This window comes from Ambystoma mexicanum, chromosome 10 (assembly GCF_040938575.1).
Source record: "Ambystoma mexicanum isolate Mex_15411 chromosome 10, UKY_AmexF1_1, whole genome shotgun sequence".
NCBI classification, from domain to species: Eukaryota; Metazoa; Chordata; class Amphibia; order Caudata; family Ambystomatidae; genus Ambystoma; species Ambystoma mexicanum.
The window spans coordinates 1,546,998,408-1,547,026,226 of record NC_090932.1 but is presented as its reverse complement, the minus strand read 5'-3'; the positions used below and the strand labels follow the sequence as shown (position 1 = coordinate 1,547,026,226).

At 44.3% G+C, this 27,819-nt stretch overlaps 1 protein-coding gene across 1 annotated transcript in view; it reads left to right on the top strand.

Moving 5' to 3' along the window:
• The first annotated feature begins 9,296 nt into the window (after window positions 1-9,296).
• Window positions 9,297-27,819, top strand: part of SPPL3 (signal peptide peptidase like 3) — a 574,818-nt gene continuing 556,295 nt past the window's right edge. Inside the window, exon 1 of the mRNA XM_069619781.1 lies at window positions 9,297-9,649. Within this exon, the coding sequence (XP_069475882.1) occupies window positions 9,615-9,649 (35 nt within the window). The 5' untranslated portion in view covers window positions 9,297-9,614. The remainder of the gene's footprint in view (window positions 9,650-27,819) is intronic.

Sequence of the window (27,819 nt, the reverse complement as noted above, 5' to 3'; positions counted from 1 at the left end):
TCGCGCCTGCATTGTTCCTCAGTGATGATGCAGATCAGAATGTCATCCACATACTGCAAAACAACACTGTCTACTGCAATATTGTTTAGGTCCATCTGCAGTATTCTGTTGAAAATGGATGGAGACTCACAGTACCCCTGTGGCAACCTCGTGCTTTTCAGGTGCATTTGTCTGAAAGTAAATGACGTCAGATCTTGAGAGTCATGGTGCAACGGGATTGAGAAAAACGCATTTTTCAAGTCAATCACCGTGAAATATTTTGCCTCATTTGGTATGTTGCACAGAATTGTGGATGGATTAGGGACTAGAGGGAATTCGGCTTCAACTATATCGTTTAATGCTCATGTAAATCTTGGATTAAACGCCAAGACCCTCCCTTTGATTTCTTGACAGGGTAAATCACTGTGTTGCAAGGTGATTCTGACGTCACTAGAATGCCCTGCTCCATCAAAGCGGAAATTGTCTTCGCAATTCCTTCATCTGCCTCTCAGGACATAGGATATTGTTGCGCTCGTGGCAAAATTGCTCCTGGTTTCAGTTTAATTTTGACTTCACCTGCCCCCTTCAGGAGGCCTACGTCATAGGGCCCTTTAGTCCATACCACGGCAGGCACTTGGGCCATGTCGTCATTAAAGTATTCTGGACGTATTAGCGCCAACATTATTCTCTGCAGCACCTCCCGTTTGATAATTTTGACCCAAAATGTGAGACTTACTTCCACCCTCGTCTCTTCTAGGTCAGGGTGTTCTTCGAACAGATCATCATCGGTGACGATGGAGATAATATCACACCATTGTCTGCCTTTGTCATCATATCCTTCGACCAATACCACTTTCCCTCGCACTGCGGCAGATTGTATCATTAAGGGAAATACTTGTCCCTCCTCTTCGTGCATAGGTATTCTGGGTCTGAATAAAAAATCATCAGGTGTCCTCATAGTTCCATCTGCGAGGCCTGGCAATCCCGCCATGAGCACCCGCACCCCATATGCGAAGACTTCTGGCTCTAATGGTATAGCTCTCATAGCTATACGTCCGGAGTATGCTCTGATCATTTTGCACGCGTTTGAATAATGCATTCCTGGAGTGGAGCACACTATACCGTTCTCGGTAAACGATATTGTCATATTCAACTTAGTCATTAAGTCCCGACCCAGGATGTTTACTGGGCTCTGACGTGAGTATAATAAGGGTATATTCATTTCTAACAGAGTCCCCCGTGAGCTGTCCTATTTCATATATAAGTTCGGCCCACTGTATACTTGTTGATTTCCTCCAGCCCCAGGGTTGACTCCCCCTCCGGAGCTAGTGCCCTGTGACATTTGCGGTGGTGCCTTCTGGATTGTACCTGCGGTACGTTCCCCATGTGCGGGGGTTGAACCACTTGCTGTGCACCTTGCTGCAGGCCTGGCGCCTGCTGCTGCACTGTGTGACTTTGTGCAGTGCCCTGCTGCGGGACGGCAGGCTGATTCACCATGCCTGCCCCCATCCCTTGGCTATTTTGCCATATGTCTTGGCTTCTGCACACGTGCGCCACATGTCCTGTCTTTCCACACAGCCAACACACTGGCAGTGGTTGGGCCATCTGTCCATCAGGCATAGCTGGACCGCACATCTGCGCGTTCTGAAAGCCACTTTGATTATTCTGAAAGCCTCCCTGGTTACCTCGAAACCCTCCCTGATTACTCTACCATCCACCTTCCTCCAAAACCCCTTCCCCTCTGGTAAAATCCCGCGTTACCATGATTGTTCTGCGATGGGTTAGTCGCTTGCTGTGCACTTGGTTCAGCTGGGCTTGTCAGCATGGCTCCATCGAGAGCATACTTTGAGAGTTTCTTTTGCACCAGCTTTGCCTCCTCACCCTTATGAGTTGCCTCCTTTTTCCGATCCTTTTCTTGCAGCAATCTACAGTAATGTGCAATTGTCAACTGTATTTCGGCCCATGGTTTTGCTTCTACTCCTACCAATTTTTTTAGCTGCTTCTGCACCGGTTCAGGCAAACCCTGGCATAATATGTGGTAGAATACAGGGATAGATTTCGTCCAAGACTCATTCGTTTCGAGCACCCACGCGTCTTGAAAATTCTTGATATAGATCAACGGATCCTCTGACTTTTTCATTTTCTGAGTCATTATAGCCCCCATATCGGAAGTGTCTGGATATAGCGTTCGCAGCGCTTTCCACACTGCTGCCCTACAGTTATTAAATGGTGCTCCATCATGGGAGGTGTTGGTCAGGGTTACCCTGGGGTAGCCTGCCCATTTCCATACATTATCTGCTCTTTCACCAGGTATGGCAGTTAGGAGGCCCTTAATGTCCCCTATAGCTAGGGTAACACCCCCCGTCATTTTCTCTAACTCATGTATCCACTTTCCGGCTCCCGATGTCAGCATTGGAAGCTTATTTTTAAGGTTCTCTCGCTCCATGTGTGGCCATGGAATATATTGTGGTCTTGCTCCCCCTTTTCCAACAACAGGAATTGGAATGCGCAGTCTTCCTTTTCCTTCCCCATAGCTCCTCTGTCTACCGCTGTGGTGGCATTCCCACCTTGACGTCTTCCTGGCAATACCCTTAATCTGTCTACATAGGTAGGTGCTGACGCCCCCCTCTGACCGTGGGGTATTCCTTCATGTCGGCCGGACTGCGCGGCAGACTTCGGTGTCCTACTTGTGGAATCGCTAGCGTCTGACCATCATACCCCTCGGTCCCCTGGGAGCCCATTTTTGCACCGCCTCCCTTCCTCGAGTGCCACATCCTCCATTTCCCCACCGGAGTCAGGTCCTGAATACTCCCAGTTTACACAACTCTTTGCATCTTCTTCGTTCTGCCCAATCTTCAGCCTGTCTAGGGACAGTCCCCTGCTCCCACTACTTCGAGTGACATCCTCAGTGTCATATAGCTGAGTGCTCTCCAAGCGCTCATCTTCCCTTCCCCCATCGGTTATCTGCTCTAGCCCCATCTCATCGTATACTTTATCAATTGTTTCCCCGATGCTTCTGGTGTCGAAGTCATCTTCAATATTTGTCCCACTTATACTTTGCACCGAGTCGCTCGCAGGAAAGAATTCTTCTATGTCTTCCCATTCTACAACAGGATTGGGTTTTTTAACTTCCCGCTCCAGATATTCAAGATCCCGTGCCCTCTGTCTGCGCTTACGTTCCATTTCCTCATTTACTTCCTTGCGCTTCCTCTCTTCTTCTCTAGCCTTATCTACTTCCCGCATTCTTTTGTTTCTACATTCCTTTGCCCTTCTAATTTCCTCCTCTTCTTGTCTCTTCGCTCTCGTCTCACGTACCCTTTGCTCTTCTTCCATCCTTTCCGTCGTCTGTCTATACCGTTCGTAGGCTACCTCTTGTCTGCGATCGAGCTGTTTCTCTTGCTCTTCGCGATATAGTTGTTCTCGCCTTAGCCTATCTTTCTTTCTTGTCCTTTCATCCCTTACTTCCATCTCTTTCTCTCTCTCTCTCTCTCTCTCTCTCCTTTGCGTCTCATCAGACCTCTCCCTTGGCCTCAAATCATCACTTCCTTTTCCATCCAACTTCAGTAATATCTGACCTCCCATCCATTTGTCTTTCGCGAATGCTATCTCATCAACTCTACCTTCATTTCCCTTATGTTTATTTCCCTCTTTCTCCTTATCTGGAGGTGCACAACTCTGTGCCCAATCTTTTCCTTCATCTTCGCATCTCTCTTTGTCCCTTGAGACCGCGGAGGCGATATTGTTTTCCTGTTCCTTTCCCTTATTATCGTCACTACTGTACGTAGGCGACTCTTATGCGGGGTTGCTAAACCCCGTGGCTGCTGCCTTAAGTTCTCTTAGTGGTTAAAGCCCCTCTGTTTTACTCCCTTCAATGACTGGCTCAGGCAGGGCTGGTGGCGCGGTAGGCGTCTCTCCCCCCTCCGTACATACATTTAGTATCCAGTCTGTGGGTGGTTCTTCCACCTTTGTTTTTTTCAAACATCTTCCACAATTCTAGAACAGCAAGACGTTTCTCTAGCTTCTTGCCTGTATATGTGGCGTGTAGGAAGGTTGTCATATGCTGTAAAACAACCTTAGAAAGGGACCCATTCTGTGGCCAAGGCATAAACATCTTGTGGGCAGTGCCCTTAACCCACTCTGCGCTATAATTCTTGAGTTTTGGTGCATGCTTAGGTAGTTGCATGCACAGATGCGCAAGTGGGGTGACCTCCTCCATTTTTGATTCTGCTACCAACAATATTTATACAGTTTGTTATCCTTCTACTAGTATGATTGAGCAGCAGATATTCAAGCTCCAATCCAATCTTTTCCCGCCAAAATGTTACTAGCAATTAACTCAAAACCATCAATTCATTGGCGATTCCCTCTCAGTTACAGAATCGGGTAAAACCAAATTTCATTTCACACAATCAATAATACAATTATTTTACATTCGACGTACAACAAAACACATGTGACAGACACTTGACAGACTGGACAAACACCAGCTGGTCATACATATACCTGCCTTCTAATTAATACCCTGCCATAGAGTTTAAACAAACTCCTTTGATGCGTCTTTAAACGTCACCGTAGTTTATTTGTCCCTTATTATATGGGCTATGAGTTCACGTTTCTTCTGAGCACTGTATTAAAGCGCAGGAATAAGGCAAATCCTTACGTTTTTATCTCAGGTGCCCACCTGGTAATCCTTCGTTTTCATCTCAGGTGTCTCCCTGGTACCCCTTGTTTTTCTCTTGGGTGTCCCCCCGGTAACCCTTGTTTTTCTCTCGGTCGTCCCCCCGGTATCCACTCTTTATCTCTTATGCTCGAGTCATTACCATATATATATATACAGTCTTCTCTACTTCTGACTATCCGTCACCCACCGTTACCTTTCCCTTACTGGCTCTAATGCCTACACGACATTTGCCAAAGTAACGAGTTTGTTGTTTCACTCACCGATCGCATCTTTTCCTCTCTGGAACTTCGGGATCACCACCCCTTTCTCTTGCAGCCTTTTAAGGTTTTTTCGTCCGATTGGCTGCCCGTGGGAATGAGAAGGGTTATGCTTGGAAAGGCGGGTTCCTTCAGACCCACTGCAGATTTTTTATGGACTTACTCTATCATTGTCCACGGGGAGATTCTCAGTCTACTCAGCCGGAATGGCGAAAGGACTTGTGATATTGCTGAAGGCCCGGAGTTACTTTGTGCCATCGGTCTAAGGTGTCTTAGTATTACATTATCAATAATTAATGGCCAAAACCATCCTCACGCTACCAAGTGTTCAGGAGAAGAGGAATTCACTGACGGGCCCATAAGTCAGCACTCACTCTCAAGAACTTGTTAGACAAGATAGCTGCACCATGTGAGGACAGGGGGTGCAGGATTCACTTACTCCAACACGACTCAATAATGAGGACTCAGTAAATTTGCCAAATGAAGTCTGTTTAATGACAAGTACATCAAACAGAGAAACAAATGGACATCAGCAGTATTGAAATCACCTGTCTCACTCCGACTTCCTCGAACTTCAGTTGAACAGTAATTCTTATAGGCAATATTCGTCATCATTGACATCTAACTCTACAAAAACTCGACATGCAATATAATTGGTTAGGAAAGGTAACTTAAGTAAAGGTGCTATATCTGCATATGATAATAGGGCATGCGGATTGGATAACTCTTATCGTGTGGGCGTCTACGCCCATCCCACTACATCACACGTGATTGACGTCACTACAAGTACGACGTCTTATTGGTTCTACTATCTATAGGACTTCAGATAACTTGGTCCATTGTGATTGGGCAGGTTACACCCCTAGACATAAATCCCCATTTTAATTAGCAGCATGCAGAATGGACACCCATGTGCCTAGTGTCCCAAGTTTCACCCTGCCTCCCTTCCATCAATCAGTATCTTAGGGCTATGTGTCAATTAGTTGGCTGGGTATGGCCTCGAAACTGCAGTCTCTTATCGGGAAAAGTTATGGCATCCTCGGGTCCTGGATGACATAAGGAGGTGGTACTTCTTTGCGCCTGGCTGGTCATGTGTTAGAATCTTCTTCAGTTTCCAGTTTTTAGTGTATTTAATTCTGTTTCGGCCTCGCCACCTGCGTGGGCCCCCCTTATCTTGACCTTCATGGGGCAGGCTGGTATGCTCTGAAGTTTGAGTCTTGTTAGCTGACGCTCTCCTCCCTTTCTCTGGTTGACCTCGATTTCCTAGGGATGAGCCGCTCTTTGTTGAGTTTCGATTCCGCTCCTTCTCTTGCTTTGGCTGGGTTACGAAACTTGGCCTGTCAGGCCTCTGGCAGCCTGGGTACATTTCTGCTTTTACAAAATGGAGTCGCACTTGTATAATGTGCCTTATTGAGGTAGTTATATGGTTGGCGCTTGCCGCTCTAATCGTCTACTAAGCATTGCAAGCAGTATCGATATCTTTAGCTTCTTGCGTTCCAAGCCTATTTACACACGTTTGACAGGTCGGTTGCTTCCATCTTGTCTCGTAGCAACGTTTCCTCACATTTTAACATCGTCTCTTCTCTGTGTCCATTACATTTATTTTCGTAGTTCCTTGCACTGGCGTGCTATCTTTGATAGCCACTTTTGTTCATTCACGAGTCTGTTCAGGCCCTTATGTCATTACCACTGACCTTCCATTAGGGCTCTTTGGGTCTCTTCATGGACCGTCTGTAGGTACTCTTCGTTTCGTATCAGCGGCTGGTACGGCTGTCTGATAGGGTACCGTGCTGCCCAGGGTTGTCTGGTTATGGGCGCTTCAACAGGTATGGATCTTCTGATGTATACTGGGCAGAGTGCCAGTGCACCTCTTTGTTGGTTCATTTGCTCCTCATACGTCACATACCTTGGCGAGTACGCTCCTGGTACCTCGTAATGAGGGGATGGGGTGCAGGCCATGTCTGGGACCTCCTCTACAAAGCCTTCCAATCTTTACTCATGTATGCATTTATGTATATGTTGGCACATGCCACAATCTATTCACTATAAAGCTAGCCTCAAGAATACTTAGGGGGTCATTACGACCCAGGCGCTAAGTACGCCAACTTTACCACCATGGTGTAAACTACGTTTACACCATGGTGGATGGCGGATTTACCGCCCCATTCCAAGGTGAGTGGGGCGGTAAATCCCCATTTCCCATTTTCCCTTCCCCATTCCCATTTTTGCCCCATAGGGCATAATGGGAGTGGGGAAGGCGCTAATTACGCCACCGTAAATTACGGTGGCGTAATTAGCATCATGGCGGGTTAGCGCCATGGATTTTAACGGCTGCTAAAAGCAGCCGTTAAAATCAGAATAGGCGTTAAGGGTTAACGACGGCGTTAACCCTTAACGCCTGGGTCGTAATGAGGCCCTTAGTCTGCTTGCGTTTCTTTGCATCTGTACACATATAAACTGGCTTGATATCTCTGTCAGTTCTGTGGCATAAGCTTCTTCACCCTGGTCCCAATATGTCACTTATCCTTGATCCTTTCTTGATGCCTTATAGAATATCTGCATTCTCTTGTCTCTGCATCTCTTATATGTATGTCAGCTCGACTCTTCGTGATGTCACCATTCGTCTTGCCCATTCACTTGCTCTGCTTTTTCCGGGATTTCATTCAAATGGCCATCATATTTTCTCATATGCAAATATGGTTTTCTCAATGGGAACCTTGCTTCCAAGATTCTCTTTGATATTGGTATTCTTAGTACTGCACGTGTCTCACAATCTGGTTGCCAACATGTAGGCAATATGGGTGAAGTGGTTGAGGTGGGGGTACTCGGCTCCTTCTCTACAGTCTCATTTAGGAGGTGTCAAATCGAAAAATGTAAACATCTCTATGGGGCAAAGTGAGACTCCTGACCCCACTGGATATGATATGATATGTTATTTATAACGCGCTTAATACCCAGTGCTTCAAAGTGAGGTTTCTCTACGTTTCTAAGAACTAAGTGAGCAGTTGCCTTCTTTCCGCGTCTATCCTCTGCACTTCATTTCTGTTAAATGAACTCAAATAATGAAATAGGGTTAGATGGAAAATTGTTATGGATTATCTGTTACAAACACTAAGTGGGTACTTTATGGGAGACCTTTGAACTATCAAGTTGGACTTATAACGTGTGTTTGGCTGAGGTGCAATTCAGGTTGACTTGATGAAGGGGAAGAGTGGGGGTGATTGTCGACTGTTCATTTTTATTTGTTATGCATATGTTCATTAATTGATTTTAAGTCACAGCAACAAAAGATAAAGTGTTCAATTAAAATTACACAGTAAACCTCTTTTTTGTGGTCAAATGGCCTTTCTAGATTATTAACTTGATGCAAACATTTTATTTTCTTAAACTTACTCTGAACTTGCATACTGTCATATTTTTAATAACTACAAACAGCTTTGTAAAATATATGTTTACTTAAATCAGTTTGGCCTGTTAACCCTTATTTGTTTGTGCCCCACCTCGTTTTATTTGTGCTCCCTGTATTGTTCCCTAGACCCATATATGTATTTCTAGAAACACCACTGATCTATATGATTCCTTCTCCAAGAGTCAATAAGAGATTTGTTAGTAAACTGGAACTTTCTGTATATTCCATGGAAGTAACAGCTGTTGTTTCTAGATTTTTCCAACTTGGGAAGAAGAAATCTTGTGGTTGTTAATAGTGTCATATTTTAAGAGGAAGAAAAAAACAATGAAAAATATCATGATTTTTTTCACAAAAATATCAAAAGCATTCCACCTAAGCAATTAGAGTTGGCATGCATGCAAAGGTGCCAATACGTATTGTCACACTGGCTTGCTCAGCCTTCCATTCTGTGGTGGTATTTTGAGGTGGGCATAAACAACTTCCACATTGAACCAGCCTCCGTGATTTGAGTTTCTGAGATATGCTTGGGGTCTTCGATCGAAAATGCTCTTGTTCGTTTCTTCAGCATCGGAAAATTAACAGAGGTTTATTCCACTTCCTTTGTTAGGATGCAAAATACAAAACAAAATAATAAAAAAAAACGTCGGGAAACGCCAAGAAGCAAACGAATAAAGCGCGTGCCCGAGCGGTTGATGAGGTGACAGAGTGCGCGCCCCTGCTCAGCCCCCTTTCAACTCCGAGCGCGTATCCGCACTCTAGCGCGTCGCCGCACTTTGGATCTCAGTTCTCGCCTAAGAATGTCAGCGCATGTGGGCGTGGTCACGTGAACACCAGGCAGACATTTTGCCTTTGGGCAAACAGCCAGTCTCTATGAGCATCAAATATCGGGTGTGGGGAAGAGTTGAGACTATACGAATCAAGGACATTTGCCCAATTTAAAGATGGCGACTGCGGGCCCACGCAGCCCTGCCCACATGCGCAGTTTGTGGTGCGCGAGGGGAATATGGTGTCGCGCGCTCACTGAGCCGAAACAACGCGCGCTCACTTTGGAGAATAGCAGCTGAGCTGCCCGACCGCACACCCTGACTGACTGTCTCTGCCCGACCGGTCTCCCGGAGCGCCCGTACGTTATGGACCAGGATCGCATCATCGCTGCAATGGAATGAGCCTTCCCCTGCATCCAAGACCTCGAAGTCTCTTGTTGTTCTCAGGGCCGCCATGTTGAGTACCGAGCCGCAACAGCACCAGTGACAGGCCGAGCCGCAGGGCCTGCGGAGGAGCAGCACTCATGGCAGCTGCCATGGCAGAGCAGAACTACTCCTGGTGAGTGCCGCGGTGAATGAAGGTGGAGGGGGGAGCTCTGCAAGGTTTGCAATTACAGACCTTGTCGGTGCGATGTGTCCAAACCATTGGCTTTTAGGAATCACTGGGTTTAATGGAAACCGGAGGGCTTGGAAGGGCAACGCTCTGAACGCCTTGCTATGAGTCCTTTAGTAGGCTTGTGTGGGCAGGGGAAAGCGATTTTGGGGAGGCCGTGGGGTTTTTGTCATGCCAATCGTATTTCTTCAGTTGTCACTGATGTTTGTCAATAGTGGCTGCGGGGATTTGCATGTCAATTCTGCGGGTGTTGTGCTGGGTCGTTAGTGGGTCAAGTGCAGGCGTTTGGGTATCGCGACACTGCAGTTCCAGAGGTGGGGGTGTGCTGGAACATTGGCATGGCCATTGTAGGCACTTGGCTGGTTAAATGTAGCGTGGACTTGTTGGGGGTTTGGCATGGCAACGTTTTGGTGAAGTAGCTATTTCAAGCCCTGTGGGGCGAGGGGTTGTCGAATCTTCTGGTGAGGCATGTGCCTGAGGGAGGGGTCGAGTCGATTATGTCGGGACATTCGTGTGACATGAACTGCTGGGAGGGTAGAGGGACTGGAGTAGAATGTGGGGAACCTGGCGTGGCATGTAATGTCTTGGAAGGGTCTGTGGGGAACTTGGTGAGGTAGGTAGTGCCATGGGAGGGGGCTTGGGAGTAGAGTCTGTGGGGACCTTGGCATTTCCAGTGGAGGGGGACAGGGACTGAATCTATGGGACCTTGGCGTGGAAAATGCAAGTTATTAGGGGTTGCCAAGTGCATGCTCCTTCTAAAACTTTAAAAAAGCCCATGCCCACTTCCACATTGCCCTTTCGGGCAGAAGAACATGCTAAGTTCAGGGTTGTATTTTGGGGACTGTGTTTTACCAAGTGAAGAGATTCTTCTACAGACCTGCTGTTAATAGGGCATCTTGCTGGTGATGCTTTGAGACCACAATTCTGCGAGTCAACTCTCAAATTGAATCCTGCCATGTATGAGAAAGTTACTCAGTATTGTCTTGTTATTCTAGGACTGTAGTGTTCCTACGTTTCTAATGGAAAAGAAAAACGACAGATTGGCTTTCTGGTTTAGGAAGATTCTAACGTCGGTGAGATAACTGATAGTGAATCCATACCAATCGCAGTTTATAGAAAGGGAGTAGTGAACCCCGCCAACTATTGGCTTCTTGCCTTTTCTAGACACCAGTGCCAAGATCTTTGCAACACTACTTTTGTAAAAACGTAATGCCTGTGCAGAGACCACTGGTCGTTTGCCTAGATGCCAACCCGGATTCCTAAAGCCCATAACTGTTATACAGTACCTGCACACTGAAACTACAGCACGCAGGTCCAACATGTACTTGTTTCACAGATTTCTCAAAAGCCTTTCATGCAGTTTCTCAACCTAGGCTCTGCAGGAACTATCTCTGTGGGTCCTCAATCCAGTTCTATTAAGGGTTTTCACAGTGACACAGTGGTCTCCGTACGATTTATCACAGGTGCGAATATTATCTTGCCAGATCAAAACTAATATTGGCTTAAAACAGAGTTGCGTTCTTGCACCCCTGTTGTATAACCTATATTCTTCTGATTTAGATAATCACCTGGCTGGAGTAAGACATTTCCCCCGCGTATTGGAAGTGACCCACGTATCAGAAGTGACTCAATACCCTGCCTGATCTATGCTGATTCTAATTGATCAGACAGCAATCGGTCTTCAGGGTGCTATTAATGCCCTGGGCGTTTGTGCTAGTACGAATACGTTTATAATAGTCACTCAAAACCAAACTCATGGTAGTGGGCACTAAGCCAAATGGTAAAGAATAATATACATGGCAACTCATCAAGTTAAAGTTACAGGTGTTTGTTATACTTATTTGGGATTTTCCATCTGCTCCTTCCCAACTCGCTTACACTATGGTGATTTCATCTCTGTATGTTTTTTTCAAGAAATGCCACAAAAACGTTTCTTCAGTTGCCAAGTTCGGGAGGCAATAATGTGGAGGGATTGATAAAAAATATACCTGACCAGTATTTTCCCCACTTTGTCCTTTTGTTCTCGAATTATCAGCGACTTGTGTGGGCTGGCTGGACAGAATGGAGGGAGTTATTCATATCTGTACTAAATGTACCAAAACAAGGATTCGTGAATTCTCTGCTGAAGAGGGGATTTTAGACAATATATTCGATTAGGGTATTCTGAATAAATTGACCGTGGGTTTTTTATGTATTAATTTGGTCAATAGGTTTTGGAGTATTTTGCTGATTTTTCTTATTTTGTAATGTGGTCACTATACATTTATATAGCTTATATCAAACTGTTAACAATTTTATGCTTATTTTGATAATTTTATAATTGCGATTAGTGACTGCAGGAATAAAATATATCTTTGTGTGTTTAAAGTCTTAAAATGTTAACCAAAATGCGCAAAAAAAAACTACAAAGCACAGAATTCAAAGGGGTGGGGCAGGACTGCATGGCTTTTAACAGACGTCAATGGAAACTTGAGTGCTCTGCAAGAGTAGGCCTTCCCCATGTAGATGCAGTGTAACATCGAGTCATGTTAAGTAGAACAGTATCTTCAAGAGTCAGTGTGGACTAGGGCATCACATGCAGGATGTTCTGTGGGACTGTCTTGCAGCGTTTGATGAGATCTGTGTGGACATGGCGAATTAAGTGGTGATTATAAGTCAGGGTCTGGGGGGTGTGCAGTAGCTTTTGTGTTGGAAATGTATGGAGGGTTTATGACTGCTTCATCTGACTGCACAGATAAATCTTAGCTCACTGGGCTCAGAGCTGAACCACTTAAGTAGCAAGCATCAGAACTACCGCTACAGGTTAATTGCGGTGAGCCAAGGGCTCAGAACAGACGAGCTTCCGTTGGAAGTACTGCACCATAGAAGGAATAATAAGAACACCGTAAGTAAAATTTACATAGGAAAAGTGATACCATCAATCTTATGGCATGGAAATAGAACCAGCTTGTTAAAGGATAGTGTGGGTAAAATTAGAGAGGCATATTGGAAGCGTACACTAAATCTTCTATCTGTCCCTATGCCATCGTTACGCTTTGAATTGGGCCTTCTTTCTTTGCACGTTTGGTTTGAATGGCGGCTACTAACCCTCTATGACAAAATAATCACTCCTATTCCTGGCTCGTTCTGAGGATTTGCTAAAAATCTCAACCAGTAAGTCGTCTAACCTCATGAATCGTTTAACTTGTAGAGCTGAAACTATTCTGCCTAAATGTGGAAGTAGTACGCAGGATCTAAACTCTAACCCATCATGGGTGAAAAGGTGCCTCCACAATATTGACTGGATAGAAACGGCAGAGAAGACCAGAGGTTGTAGGCTGCATTCCACATTTTCGAATGAAGATAAAGCTGTAGGAGTGTTGCCAAAATATCTGGAACTGTTTCCATGAGTTAATTATCAAGAACAATTCCTTTTGTTTTTATTTACATTTATCACCAACAAGGGGGTGGGGGGATTTGTTGGCACCAACCTCAGAACTCAAATTAGAACTTGCTTTATGTAGGTTTTGTAAAACCCAGACTACTGTTCAGACATTAAGGCATTTACTGGTTAAATGTCAGGCCCTAATTTATATAAGAACAACATATTTGGGGCGCTTCTTTGAAAGAAGCATTTTTGTCCTCCATAGATGTCTGGCATAGGCTAAATGCAGGTAGGGAAACTTTCTTAACCTCTGAACTATTGAGAATTTTGAATATAGGCTATATATATATATTTGATTCGGACTGATCTCTTCACTGATTTAACTTTTTTTAATGATTGTCATCTATGAATTTGTCTTTTGCTGATTTTTATGGTGTTATATTTTAACTATGATTTCTAAACTGTATTTGCAAGGTTAATGGATTTTACTTATTTTTCTGAAGATGCTATATGTGATTCGGTTCTGCGCCTATTTGCATATCTTTATCACAATTTGTTTATTGAATTTGTATTTTCTTGGACAATGCAACGGCAGGTCCAAAGTGATGGTTTAGCGACGAGTAGCGGCTCATTTGAGTCCGATACCTGTGGTATTTGGCTGTAACAGCCACAACACCCCTACCACCTCCACTGGGGAGCAGGCACACTAGTTGCTCACTGTTGAGTCTTAAAAAAGATACATCGATAGTTAGCTTGTGTATATAGACTACGCCTCAATTACTATTGAGGAATGACCATGCTCGTCCATTTCCATGAGGGCATATTTAACCAACCGAAGGTAGCAACCTGTGGGCACCTTCCAACGCCACGGTTGTGCAATTTGACACATTAGTGAGTGGTTGCATTGTGGGATAGAAATAATTTACTCCTACACATGCACTCATAGCTGTATTTCCCAACATGGGCTAGAGGATCGTCAACTGCAATTATTGATTACATATTTCTCTCTCAAACCTTGCACGAATCGGTCAAGTCAGCCCAAACGATAGTCTCGGACAAAAGCGACCATGATCAACTAACAGTGCATTCACATTTCACCACCAAACAAGATCCAATTTTGACAGTATGTGCTGTAGAACTTGATGGAACATCTTCCAGACTCTGTATCCCACAAGCAGTGGTAGCTCATCTACCCATGAAACTCCTTGCTTCAACCAGGACAGACATCGAAAAACTGAATTACGATTGGATTCTGCTGCCATTTCGACAAACGGTCAAAAGCCGACCACAAAAAACCCACCTTCACACATACAACCAAGAAATAGCCGACAAGAAAAAATGCCTGGCAAAATCGATTTCGACAGTTGAAGAAAACAAGAACGGCAGAAAACATCCTACAGATCACAAAACTGAAACAATCATAACTGGAACAAATCTCAACAAACAATCCTCCTGCAACAGACGCAGAAACCATAATGAAGACATATAATTCAAACAACACAAGAGCTCTGGAACCTCCTTAACGACAACTCCCAAAAACACAAGCTAAGGTACCGCAACAAAAGTGGATCACACATTTCTCCAACATCTATGCAGTTCGATCATCTGAACCCAAAGAGGAAACCACCATCAACAAATCGAAATGGTCTATAAATGTCGAATATGACGGTCTCATCTGTATGATCAAACACCTAAACAATCAAGAGCACCTGGTCCTGACGGACTTTCAAACGCCGTACTTAAGCAAGATCCCCCGGCATGGGCAAATTTCATGTGCCAGATAATAACCATCATAAACACACTCAACCAAACTCCAACTTCTTGGAGATCAGCTACAATTGTTCCCATCCACAAACAAGGACCCCGTGACCAACCACAGAATTTCCGTCCAATCGCTCTACTGGACCCGCTTGATAAACTCTTTGCAACAGCACTATTGAGACAACTACCTGAGCCACACACAATGGCCGGATCTCAACATGGCAAACGGGCTTCACTGCCAATGTTGGAACCAATATTAATCTGATACTACTCAATCTGAACAAGCATGAAGCCATCAACAAGAAATTCAACACCTGTTCCTGTTATGGCATACGCTGACGATATTATCCTGCTTGACAAAACCTCCTCTGGACTACAAGTCGCCCTGACATTACTGAGAAACTACATGAACAACAACGAGCTAACAATGAACATCTCAAAAACAAAGACAATGTCTTTAACCAAACCACAACCAAAAACAACATACCAACCAGCATTCAACATCAGTGGAACAAACACAACTAGAAAACGTGACGTACCTTGGCATCCTAATCAACCAATCTAAGGCCGAAGATCAATGGCTGGATAGAGTAGAACAAAAGTCACAAACCTTGGCACGTCAAGGATGCATACTCCACAGGAAATATAGAAAATTCTCATTCAGACCAATCATCGCCTATTGCAGACTAAAATGCATTCCTATAATAACTTACGGAACAGAAGCAATGATGAACACTGAAAAAGTAAACTCGATGAAATTTGAGTCAATTTTTTGGCGTAAGATTCTCCACCTTCCACAGTCGTACCCAATACCGAGAATACGATACAAACTTGCTCCTCAATCTTTTGGATCTATTGTACGCTGGAAAAGACTAGACATCTACCGAAAAATACTCTCTGAAGAGAAAACTCCTGTAATTCAAATTTTGAAAGCCCAACCAAACACCTTTAACAACATGGTGCTAGAGAAATGGAAAAAATCTATCATTAAAGAAATGGAAAATGAAGAGATATCTGAAGAACTCTTAACCATGCAACCACAACACGCAAAAACTAAACTACTGCAGAATGATTGGATCAAAACCATTCAAATGAAAAAATAGCTACAAATGGACCCTTCAATGTAGCACAGACAATAGAAAAATACACAAACCACCCCCGTATCTTCTATCATTCCCAGACCAAACCATCAGGTCAACATTTTTTAAGAATTTGTCTGAACATTTTACCAACAAACTCATCTTGCAATAACAAGGCAGATTGTCAGATCACAAAACTACTGTTGATTCTGCAAAACTGAATCGATACCGGAATCCATATTCCATCTGGTCATGGAATGTCAGTCCCTTGCACCTCAACGCAAACAATTTGGTGCCTACTTCGATCTCTCATCCCAAGAAATGAATACAGAAGAACAATGGGCTGCCATACTCAGTGGAAAAAACAACAAATACATATACACAATTTCTCTGTTCCTCTCCAGTATCCTTGAACTCAATGTAAAAAGCGCCTGAATCATATGACTCATTTAAAAAAAAAAACAAAAAAAAGAAATTTCTCTCTCTCAACTCTTCTATCACAGCGAATTCAAATCATACTGATGGAAAAGTTTGTAACCAAACTAAAACATCAAAAAAATAAAAAATACCAGTTTTTCAGGCCTCACAATGGTGTTTGTAGAGAAGTAGGAGGGCAAGTGGCCTTTTATTCTTGTAGGTAGAGGTGCCAATTTGTGAAAGATTTGTTTTCTGTAAGTGCATATAATTAGTCCATTGAAAGAAATACTTGTATTTTTGCCTTGTTTTTCCAATATAAAAGATGCCAAGCATATTTTAGATTAGCTAATGTTGCTTGTTCCATTCAATACATTATAATGGTTGCAGATCAAAAGTACATATAAATCATTGGACAATGGCCTCGTATTTATTACTGTTCTTGAAAATGTTTTCGGATCTTCAATATGTGCATGGTAGGCTGTAAAATTATGGGAGGTGTCTGGTTTTTGAGTCTTGCTTAAATATGCCATCCTGAATTTGTACACCCGTTTCTGTTGGCTTTTGAATGCATAATCCAGTATCTCAAAATGAGTGATGGTGGTTGGGGCTCAGAGCACAAACTGATCTCAAGATTTTTTTAAAATAATTTTTTAACTAATGTAAGGTTTGTGAGAATGATGGGTCCGTGCGATTCATCAATGCAACACTCATTTGAGCTCGAAATGGCTAGGGGATATTTGGCTCCTGTTTGTAGCTTAGAACGGCCTGGTTAGATTACCAGTCCATGGGCCTTACTACGAGGCTGGCGATAACCCGGCGGGTAACATGGTTTTCCCTCGTCTGACTTCTGGGTGCCACCGGGACATTACAAGTCCCAGCGTCACGGGAAGTCGGGTTCTATTCGATGGAGACTAGGAAGCATTGTTGCTAATGGCGCTTGTTTCTGTAACAACTCTGCCTAACGGGGCCGTTGCTCCCGGCAGGCAGACCTGTAGCGTGGCAGCGCTGAAACAATGGTGACGGTAAGCTTCCTGCACCCTTGTTTCCGGACCGCCACACTCTTAATGGGGCCCCATGTCTTTTGAGATGCATCTCTATGCAGGACAAATGGTGTAGCAAAATATACGACGTTGCGACTCTTTGGCTGTTTGGGATTCCCATAAATCTGCATAGTCATCTGAGCTCTAGCTGCGCAGTTTGTTTTTTGATGCGCAAAACGATTAACGCATTACCTTGTGTTCTTTCGGGGATTTAGTGTCTCATTCAGTTGTTGCATTGCCTAGAGCAGATTTTCCTTAAAGTTTTGACCTTAATATATGCAGCATCCTCTATAATGCACTCAAAAAACAGAAGTGATGTCAAATTATCATAATTATATAGCATGAACCTATATGGGCTTGAGTTCCTTTCTGAATTATATGAGCATTCTGCAATGTTATTCAGTGGGCTATCCAAAGAGGGAATGTGTTAATGTTTTGAGTGGTGTTGTATAGTTCTGGCAAGAGGTTGTCTACCAAAATACTTGATTAAATTCCCCAGTGCTTATTTGCAATAATAATTCTTGCGCTTCAGACTTCTCCCAATAACAGTCACAGAAGTCAGGATCCCAATTGTGGAGAGAAACCTCAAATGCACACTGTGTGACGTAGACAATGAAACCCTTCACTGCTTAGTGGTGCTTTGTCAAGCTTTAAGGGGAAAATTCCTTACTGGCTATAGAATTTGGGTCGGAGAACCCCTGTGGTACACATTGATAACTGGGCCAAAACTATCATTGACATTGCCCTTCTTGCTTTTCTAAAATCTGCTCTTGAAATTATAGAGACCCACGAAGTTCGACCACAGTTCCAGGAATAATGGCCGGTTGCTTTAGCGAAATTATGTGAGAGGAAACCGAAGAGGAATATCGTTCTATGCGCCGCCCGGGTACGATGGCTTGTTTGCTTCTTTTGAACATTTGTAAAAGGTTGACTCTGATTCAAATTTTTTCATATTTATTTTTTCTTCTATTTTTTTTTTTTTGTTTTTTTTTTTTGTTTGTGGATTGTATATGTTAAGTTTGGTGTCAATCTATAAATTGAAAAAAATAAATTGCTCTGCTGATCTGAGTGTAAAGATGTTTAGGCTGTGTGAATACGGGAGTTTGCTTGATCTCGTTGCTTAAGCACTCTTGGTCCTCAGCCTGTGGCTAGGAGATTGAGCAGTTAGGAATGGCTACTCTGAATTGTCGGTTTTGCTGCACACTTGGAGGCTTGGCTGTATTTTCATAGAAAGTGCTTAGGTGGCCATCAAGTTGTGTTGTTGATTAATGGCTTTTAGATGTTTAACAACAACCATTTAACGTTAACACTCATTTGTGTACCAAGTTAGTGTTTATTTTAGACTAGAAACCAACCCTTGTTAACAGAGGAATTTGGCCTCAATGCTGTTGTGTACTACGTCTACATGCAGGCCGCCAGATGAGATTTTGGTGTATTTTGCAAGTTGAGAATGATTTTTATTAGTTGATAACGTAATTCCAGTTAGTATTAACTTCATTTTAGGCATAAAACGTGACTGGCACGGCTGCTTATCTGTAGGGTTGTCTGCATTGCATGGTGGATTTGCAATCAGTGAAACTGTTCAGTGCACCCATGTTTAGGGAGTTGCATTTAGACGATAAACTTTGGGCGAGGGTTTATTTTGGCATTTGTAGAGCGCACCTAACCCGGAGGCATCTAGGCGCTGAAATATTAGAAATCTACACACGTTGGCGGCATATCCATAAACGGTTGAGGTTACATTTTGTGGTACAAGAATAATTGCATATGAAGGTAAAACTAGGCAATAAAGGAGGGCGAAATGCCATTACAATTTGTGGTGCTACAGAGGGTAGTGCGAACATGTGGGGTGTCAAAGCCGTACAGGAGGGTATATGCATCAAGCAGGGTGTTGCAGTGCAGCAAAAGATACTTGGAGCTGATGGGCAGTTGTGGTTAGTTATGTTGCTCTAGGGTAAATAGTCGGGTTTTCAGACTTTTGCGGAAGGTCCGGAATGATGAGATCTTAGTGAGGCTGGTAGTGATTCCAGTGTTTAGCAGCTAATACTGGGAAACTGTTGCCTCCTGCTTTTTGTAGTTTGTATTTGGGAATGGTCAGTAATCGCGTTTAGGTAACAATTGGGGTCTATTAGATTTTTTTAATTACACATTCGTTGGATAGGTATTTGGGGGCTGATTGCAAGATGCATTTGTGTGTCGGAGAAAGGGTTTTTCAAAAGGATGCATTCATGGACCGGTGGGCAGTATGTCTAGCCTCACTAATATGATTATTTTTAGGGATGTTGAGTGCTGCTCGTGGAGCGTTGATTTGGATCACCTGTAGTTTTTTATGTTACGTTTTTTTGGTCCAGATGTAGAGGGCATTGCAGTAAGTCAAGTCTGGATAAGATGAGAGCTCCGGCCTGGGTAGTGCAGCTTACTGAGGAGAGGAAAGGGTCTGTAGGTGTTGATGAGCTTGGAGGTGTAGGCAGCCGCAGTAGCATTGGTGTTGTCTAGTTAGTGTCCGGGCAGAATCAAGGTAGATGCTCAGGGTTTTTACTTCCTTAGAAACTTTAATGGTGATGCCGTCTATTGTAAAGGATTTGAAGGTATCGTCGAGTTTATTTAGTCGGTGTTATGAGCCAATGAGAAGCTGTCTTCATCGTTGAGACATAGGCTGTATTGGGCCATCCATATCTGGGTCGTTTGGTGAATTACATTTAGTGATTTAGTGTTGTGGTCGTAGGAGCCCCTTGGGGGTATGAGGCTTTGGGTGTCATTTGCATAGTTAGTGTAGGTGACAGATGCAGGATCCCTGCGGCACTCCACATGAGACCGGGGTTGGAGTGCTGCAGTGGATGACAAGACCCTCATGGTTCTGTTGGTAAGGAAGGATTGTATCCAGTGTATAGCATTGGTTGAGAAGTGAGCTGCTGAAGCAAGATGATTGCAGTATGTTCTGGTCGATTTAAATTGAAGGTCGCTGATAGTCAAGTAGGAGGAGGAGATTGCCGTTGTCTTTGAATTCGTCCATTTGTATTTTTAGATCTAGCTAGGCTGTCTCAGTGCCATGTCCTATTCGGAAGCCTGATTGGCAGAGACCTAGGAGGTTGCTTTCTAAGTATTTTTGACTTTGCAGGTAGGCTGCTTGATCCAATAATTTGAGGAATGGAACTGTTGTTATTGGGCGGTAGTTAGTGGATATGTTGGCTCTAGAGTAGGTTTCTTTAGTAGTGGGAAAACCCAGGCATCTTTGAGGTTGGTAAGGACGGTGTTTGTTTCAAAGGAGGCATTTATTAGTGCTATGATAAAGGGGGTGAGTCGGATGCGCATTCTTTGATGAGTGAAGCTGGGCATATGTCACTTTGGCATTTAGATGTAGTAGGAGTTAGAGGTCTGTGATGTATATGGGTATCTGCATCTGCACAGGTTTGCTGTGTGAGGGTCTATTTATTTAAACTTCAATTTTTGATTGGAGCAAGGCAATTTTGCCGAAAAGAGCTTTTTGTATGTCTGTACTCCAGGCAGTGTCTTTGAGGCATGATTCTTGGGAGGCACTGGTGCCTCAAGTTCTCGTAGAATGGTTAATAATTCTTTGGGGCCAGAATTGACTTTGGTGATTCTATCGTTGTAAGTGGGACTTTTACAAAGCCTTTTTGTAGCCTTTTTGTTCAGTTCAGTGGGTGATTTCCCCCCCCCCCCCCCCCCCTAATTTTAAAAAAAAACATTTTTAATTAAATAATGCCTCCCTCCCCTGCCTCCTGTTGGACTCTGCTGTTCTCTTAGATCCGCGCAATGTTTTAAGGTCAGGGGGGGGTATACAAGGTGCGCTTAAGGTTTGGCTTTACGCAAGCGAAGTGGTGCTACCTTATCGATGGTAACCCGCTAGGAGGGTTTGTTTGTAGAGCTCCACCTTGTGGATGGGTTGTTTCTAGTAGTATTCTGGTAATCGGTGATGTGAAGCATTAGTGGTAGTTTCTCTGGAGTTATGTTGCGAGAGTTTCTGGAAGGGGTGGCTGGGCCTTGAGTAGGCTGTGTATCTAGGGTCTTGTTTTTGAGTATAGTGAATGAGATGAGGTAGTGGTCGGACCATGGGCACAGGGTGTTAGAGAGGATCTCAGTCTGACAATTATGGCCTGCCAGCCAGTCGAGTGTTAGTCCTTTAATGTGGGTAGGGTGAGTAATACGGTGGGTGACGCCTAGTTACTGACCAGAAGTTGAGCCACATTTTCTTTGAAAGAGAGGATTTTGACGGGGTCTCTATATGAGGTGGATGGCCAGTGCTGAAATGGATTGGCACATTTTAATGGAGGGTAATTCCCCTGAATGAAATGATTGGTTGGGGATTTCCCTTGATGGATGGTCTAGATAGTGTAGTTATCGGGGATGGCCAGGGATAGTGAGGGACCCGCTGATGCATGGAGCCAAGTGTCATTGATGGCTAAGAAGTCTCTTTGATGTGATGAGGTCAGCGATATCTAGAGCATGAGCTGGGTGTGACCATGCGTTGATAAGTGCCTCCAAGTATGGGTTGTCGGAATCATCGGATGTGGAGTGTGGGTCGGGGTTGCTGACCTGTGGGGTTGGGGAGATCTTGGTGGAGACAGAGGCGCAGGTGTCGTTGGTAATGATGGTGTAGAGAGTGGGGTCTGTCTTTGGTTTGATGGATCTTCATTCCAGGGTAGAGATCTTCACATTTAGACGGAAAACTATGGTATGTGGTAGGTGGATTCTCTTGTTAGTATGGCACAGGGTTCTTGAGTTGAGGTATTTTTCTCCATGTCAATGACGGAATATTGGTTTGAGGTGGTGACAGGGCTGTTATTGATTGCGGCGAGGGCCTGCGTGTTGTTAGTAGACCTGGTTGGCTGAGGATGTTGGCCATGGTGCCGTAGTGGCATAATGGCTTGAGTAGACAGGACTTGTATTTTGGTTCTCTGGGAGCTATTGGGGGGGGTCATAGGAGATGGCCATGTGAAAGGGTGCCAACAAGCAAGTGGGAGTAGTGGTGTGCGTCTCTGGTGGGATAGTTTCCTTACTGAGGGTTATAGTATGTTATTGTTGTCATATTGGCATAGCGTGGTTAAGCTAGTGGAAGGTATCGCGATGTGTTGGTCGTCCTTGATAAATCTTGCAATAGTTAGCAGTGGCTGGAAATTGCTAGTAGATTGTAACTATAGGCGCCAGAACGGCATGCTAGGTGCTGCGTTGAGGTTATGGCATAGGAGCTTGACGAGTGACTATTGTGTACTATTGGATAAGGTAGCTATTAGCTGGAGATATGTTGTCCGGTGCTGGACACTGATTGAGCCGCAAGAGGGCTGTAACAGTATTCAGGGCCTCCTGCTATAATTCGTTCTGAGGCGCTACTGTGGAGGGCTTTGGCACATTATGGCAATATGCAGGCACAATGCTGTGTAAGTCGCTTATTGATGGCATAGGGTATGCGTGTCGGATTGACAGTAGATGGCAACAAAATGGTGGGCATGGCACTTTTAACATTGCATGTGTGTCACTAGTAGGCAGTATAAAGGAATACATGCAGGCAAGGATACATTTAGCAGTATATGGCACCAAAAATGGTGCGTTCACCCGAGTTCCGGCACCTTGAGATGCTAGGCGATGGCAGGTGTGTGTAGTGGGCTTAGTAGTGATTAACCATGTGCCATCACTTCAGATGCAGATTTTTGCTAATGCAACGTGAGCAGTAACACGGATGCATTTGGTGCGTTATACAGATTGTAGGCGAACTATCTCCACAGAGGCAGCATATAGTAGTGGTGTGTCGGTGGAAGATGTAGTTATATGTTGAGGAGATCTTGAGGCAAGCTGGAAGCAGGTGTTTGTTTCGGGCTTGTAGAGCTAGGACTGGGTGGGATGCGATACTAGGTGCGTGGTATGGAATGTTGAAAGGTGTGATCATTGAATAATGTTCTCCGGGACTTAATGTAGTTAGTCGGGGTCTATGGGGTTGCGGGAGAAACTCGGCTAGGCAGGCAGCCTCTCCAGTCGCAGACGGGCACAGATAGGGCCTTTGAAACTGGCCTTCGACAACTGGGACCGGCTTCCACCTACCGGCCAATCCTATTTTTAGTAGAAATGGAAGGCCAATCGGAAGGGAGCAGTGGTATGAATGGTGTCTCATTCAGACACAAAGGCTGCGGCTATTTGGAGTTGCTTCTTTTCCTAACATACGCTTCGAACAGAGCACGTTTGGTAAAAAATGCATCTATGCTGTTCAGATCCTCGTTATTGACATTAAAACAGAGTCGCCGTAAAGTGGTAGCGCGTTGCTGTGCTGAAGCTCAGATAATGCTTTTGCAGTGAGGTAAGAGTGGCTCTGGGTATGTAGATCTCCCCATGTGGCCCACCGGACTTACACGATGGGTGGCTGGGGCCGCACTACTCCTGCAGCCGGTGGCGCAGTGTTGCTGGTGTAGGCTCCTGCCCACACGGCTGGTGTGATGGGTGGTTGCAACAAGATTTTGAGCCCACTTCCATCAGGTGGAAGTCAGAGTCCAAGACTCAGAGCTACAGGGAAGTATGGTAGGGGTTGCATGTTGTTGATCGCAGCTTTTTTGACACAACTCGCAGATTTCTCTGCTTCAGTACATGAGTCTAGAAGCAGTTCTGTGTTAAGCCAACCCTTCATTAGAGTGACAGGTGACCGACCTAATTATCTGTATACGTAGAAATTGATGTCAGTATAGTAACTTGCCCTTTTCAGCGTGTACCTTACGGTAGCTCATTGTTTGTACTTTAGTTGCTTTTACATTGCTTTGGCCACCCCTCACGCTCTACTTATTTTTCTATCTAACCGGTGGCGGGTGAACCATGCATCTCTCATATTGTGATCGCTAACACACATCTGTTTTTATTATTGGTTAAGCCTTCCCTTTCATATTGACAGAATTGTCTAAGGCACCTTGTTAATCCCCCAATTGTGGCATTAGGTCTTCCAGTGTAAGCTTCTTGGTAATCCCTGTTTTGCTAAACCTAGTCTTTTTAGATTCGAATTAATGTTATGCATATTACGCTTGCCTGTGAACCTGTTTTAGATGCCACTTCAAGCTAATTTGATACTGTGTTTGTCATCTCTTGTATTTGTTATTTTGAATGTGGATACATTGGTCCAAGTGTGTCCTCAGCAATTTTCTGTATAGAGGTTGAGCAATTCTCACCAGTTAAGTCGTATTGCTTTACCTTACTGTATTTATTAAACAATATAGTGAGAAAATTCCAGTTTGATACCAAATCCTTCAGTGCTGGAGCAAATGGATTAAATAAAATAAGTATCCCGCGAGAAGATGTATAATCGTTCTGTAATTAAAGGTTTATAAAAGGAAAAGGGAGCTGAAATATTTTCTGCTATGGGAGAGGGAGATCAGGAGAGGGGCGTGGGGAATAACCAGAAACTTGCCTGTTCTGCTGTGTTCTCTGTCCCTGGAACAAGTTAACAACCCCGATCAGATTGCCCTCTTACTCGTAACCCATGATTGCACATTTATCGACTGCGCTATGTTGATACGAAGCTAGGTTAACGATTTTTATAAATCTCATACCGAAATGTGTTGAGGTCCTATCCAGCTAAAATGCCTTTTGTCCATTTACAGTTCAGACAAGTTTAATGCTTCAGATTTGTTCAGGTCATCTGACATTTTGAGAAATGGGATATGTTAGCCATATATCTGAATGACTCACTGACGCATGCAAACATAAGCTCCATGTCATTTTGTGGGCTCAGACTGCTGTCTTTCTAATTGAACTGGCTAATACTAGGGAGAGAATGCTGCCTGAGATGTAAGGGGTTGAGGTTCAATCAGTGTTCCAGGTGAGATATCGTCATGGCAATTGTTCATTGGTTAGGAGGCTCTACAGTGGCAGGGATCTGGAAGTAGATGGTGGCATGGTGTCTCCAGCAAAACAAAAGAGGTGATGGGTGGAAGGTTTCGAATTGATCTTAACCAAGCCATTACACACGACCCCAAACATTCCCAAACATGTTTTGGATTTGTTGGGCCTCATCTGTGAGTAGTAGCATGGGTCTCTAGGCCCAGCAGGCAGGGGACCCGCGTCTGGGCATACCAGTCCCACTCGGGGTGGCTATAGCAAAACAAGAGGGTGACATTGCTCTGGGCAACTCTCCAGATCCTTTCTTCGTCTGCCAACTCCTTAAAAAAGGAGAGCGACCATATTCATGGTATCTCCGGGGACTCTACTCTATCATGACTACATGTCTGGCTGTGGACTGGACTTCTAATGGTACAGAACAGTGTAGCAGGAGCAGCCTGTCAGGTGACACTGTGAGGCAGTGTAAGTGAGCAGACTTTTTTCGGAGAGTGATGCGGAGAACGGAGACCCTGACTTGGAAGGATCCTGCTTAGGATTCACTTAGATTCCCCCCTTGCCCGGATGGTTATTCCCAATACCTTATGACTGGAAAACTGCCGTCATGTGGCTCAAGCCATGATGACAGCGGTCCCTGAAGAGTGGCTATCCCATGTGCTTAAGCATGAGTCAGGCATCCAGGGCAGGTTTTTTACACAATTATGTAATGAGGACTAACTGACTAGGCAGTAGTGAAAGAAAAGTAGGTTTGGCAGAAATCGTGCAACCCGGAAGTTCCATTGCCTTTCCCGAGAGACCAAGTTGAGGCAGGCTAGAGTGTGAAGTGGGAGATGTGAGTAGCGGTCAGCTACTTGCTTTAAGGTGTACTCTGAAACTTGTGAGGAAGTGGGAGAGTTTCTCCACTGGTACCTAACCAGTCCTCCCATTATGTTAGACCCAGCCACCCCACCACGAAAGGGGGGAATCTGTCCCTATATAACCTGTCCAGAAAAGAAGGGAACTCTGGTAACTAGGCTTTTATAATTATCATTGGTTATTTATAACGCGCTTACTACCCAGAGCTTTCAAAAGCGCGGACCGGGGCATCAAACCTGTGTTGCTCCGAATGGTCTTTCTTCCAAGGCGAGTGCGTTGTCCCTAAGCTATACTTCGAGACATGCAACACTAACTGCCCTAATCACCTCCACAGGTCTCGGGTGAAATAATTGGGAATGAGCGAATGTTATGGGTCATACCCCAGATGGTGTAAATGCTGTGTCTGGTAGGGTGCATAACCATGTGACCAGAACTGCACGGTGTCCTGGATCTAGTTTGCATATAAATAAGTTTCCGGCATGAGCATACCATTTTTCGTTGGCTTATAACGTTTGGAAAATGAAATGATAAACTCCATACACCTCACATCTTCTGGGGTAGCGTGCTAATGATTTATGGCATGTGTTCCTGTGAATTAAGTAAAATCAATGGATAACTGTTGAGGGAGGGAAAAGCTGGACCACCCATAAGTCACTCGTGCACTCCAGATCTTCTGTTTTCTAGGAAATGACAGGCTACTCCTCTTACAGGTGAGGGGGACAACGAGTGACCCTGGAGGTAACGGCCATCAATATATTGATCCCTATAATGGCAGAAAAATTAAGAAACAACTGATGAAAGGAAAGCAGTGCATTATTTTGATCCTGACTTAAAGTTCACTTAACATTGCTTTTGAAGATCTAGCTTACATGAACCTGCAGCCTACTTCGAAATGGATAACAAATATGAATATTTATGAGCAGTGGACCATGGGGTGGAGGGTGGGGGGGGGAAGAAATGGTCAGGCGAAACTACTTGGTGTTGCACAACATTACTATACCCACCGTCAGCAAATTACTTTTCGAACAAAGAAATGCCCATACAGACAGATGTTGCCATGGAGCAACTACGAAAGGGCATAATATCTAGTGCTTGACCACTGAGTCCGCAGGTGCAAGCAAGGTGCCCCAAGTTGTAAGGCTCTGAAAATCTAAAGTTGCTTCTTTTCAAATTTGTAGTTTTACTATTTCTGTTGAACTACTGATGAAGATGGCATCATTTTGTGTCTAGTTTAAAATGTTTAAGAGGAAGGGCCAGCCCCTGATCTTGAGTTCATTTGTATTCTTTTGACTAAGAAGTAGTTGATGATCTTGGAATGTAGTTGCCGGCAGCATTTCACTGTGTTCGCAGCAATCTTGCTGTTGTGTCCTAGTTTGGCGTTTCTGGTACAAGGAGTACAGAACCTTGAAGAGCGCTGAAAATTGCGCGAGCGAAGTGCAGTTGGTGGCGCAGCCCCAGTCGTCTCAGAGCTAGTGGCGAGTTGATAGCAGAACCCATTGGATCTCAGCAAAATGGATTTTTTGAGATGCAAACACTTGGTTGAAGGGGCTGCCATCAAAGGGGATTTTGTTATGCCCCCCCCACCACACTGTCCAACCTGGTTGTGCTTTCTCCATCTTTGGGAGGGGGGTCATCGGTCACCTGCCAATATTTGATGCTGCTTATTGCAGAAACCATGATTGTTACATTACATCGACCAATTTTAAAGGAAGATTGTATTTCTTTGAAAACCAAAGTGCCAGCACAGGTGGTTTACCTCAATCACCTTCTGCC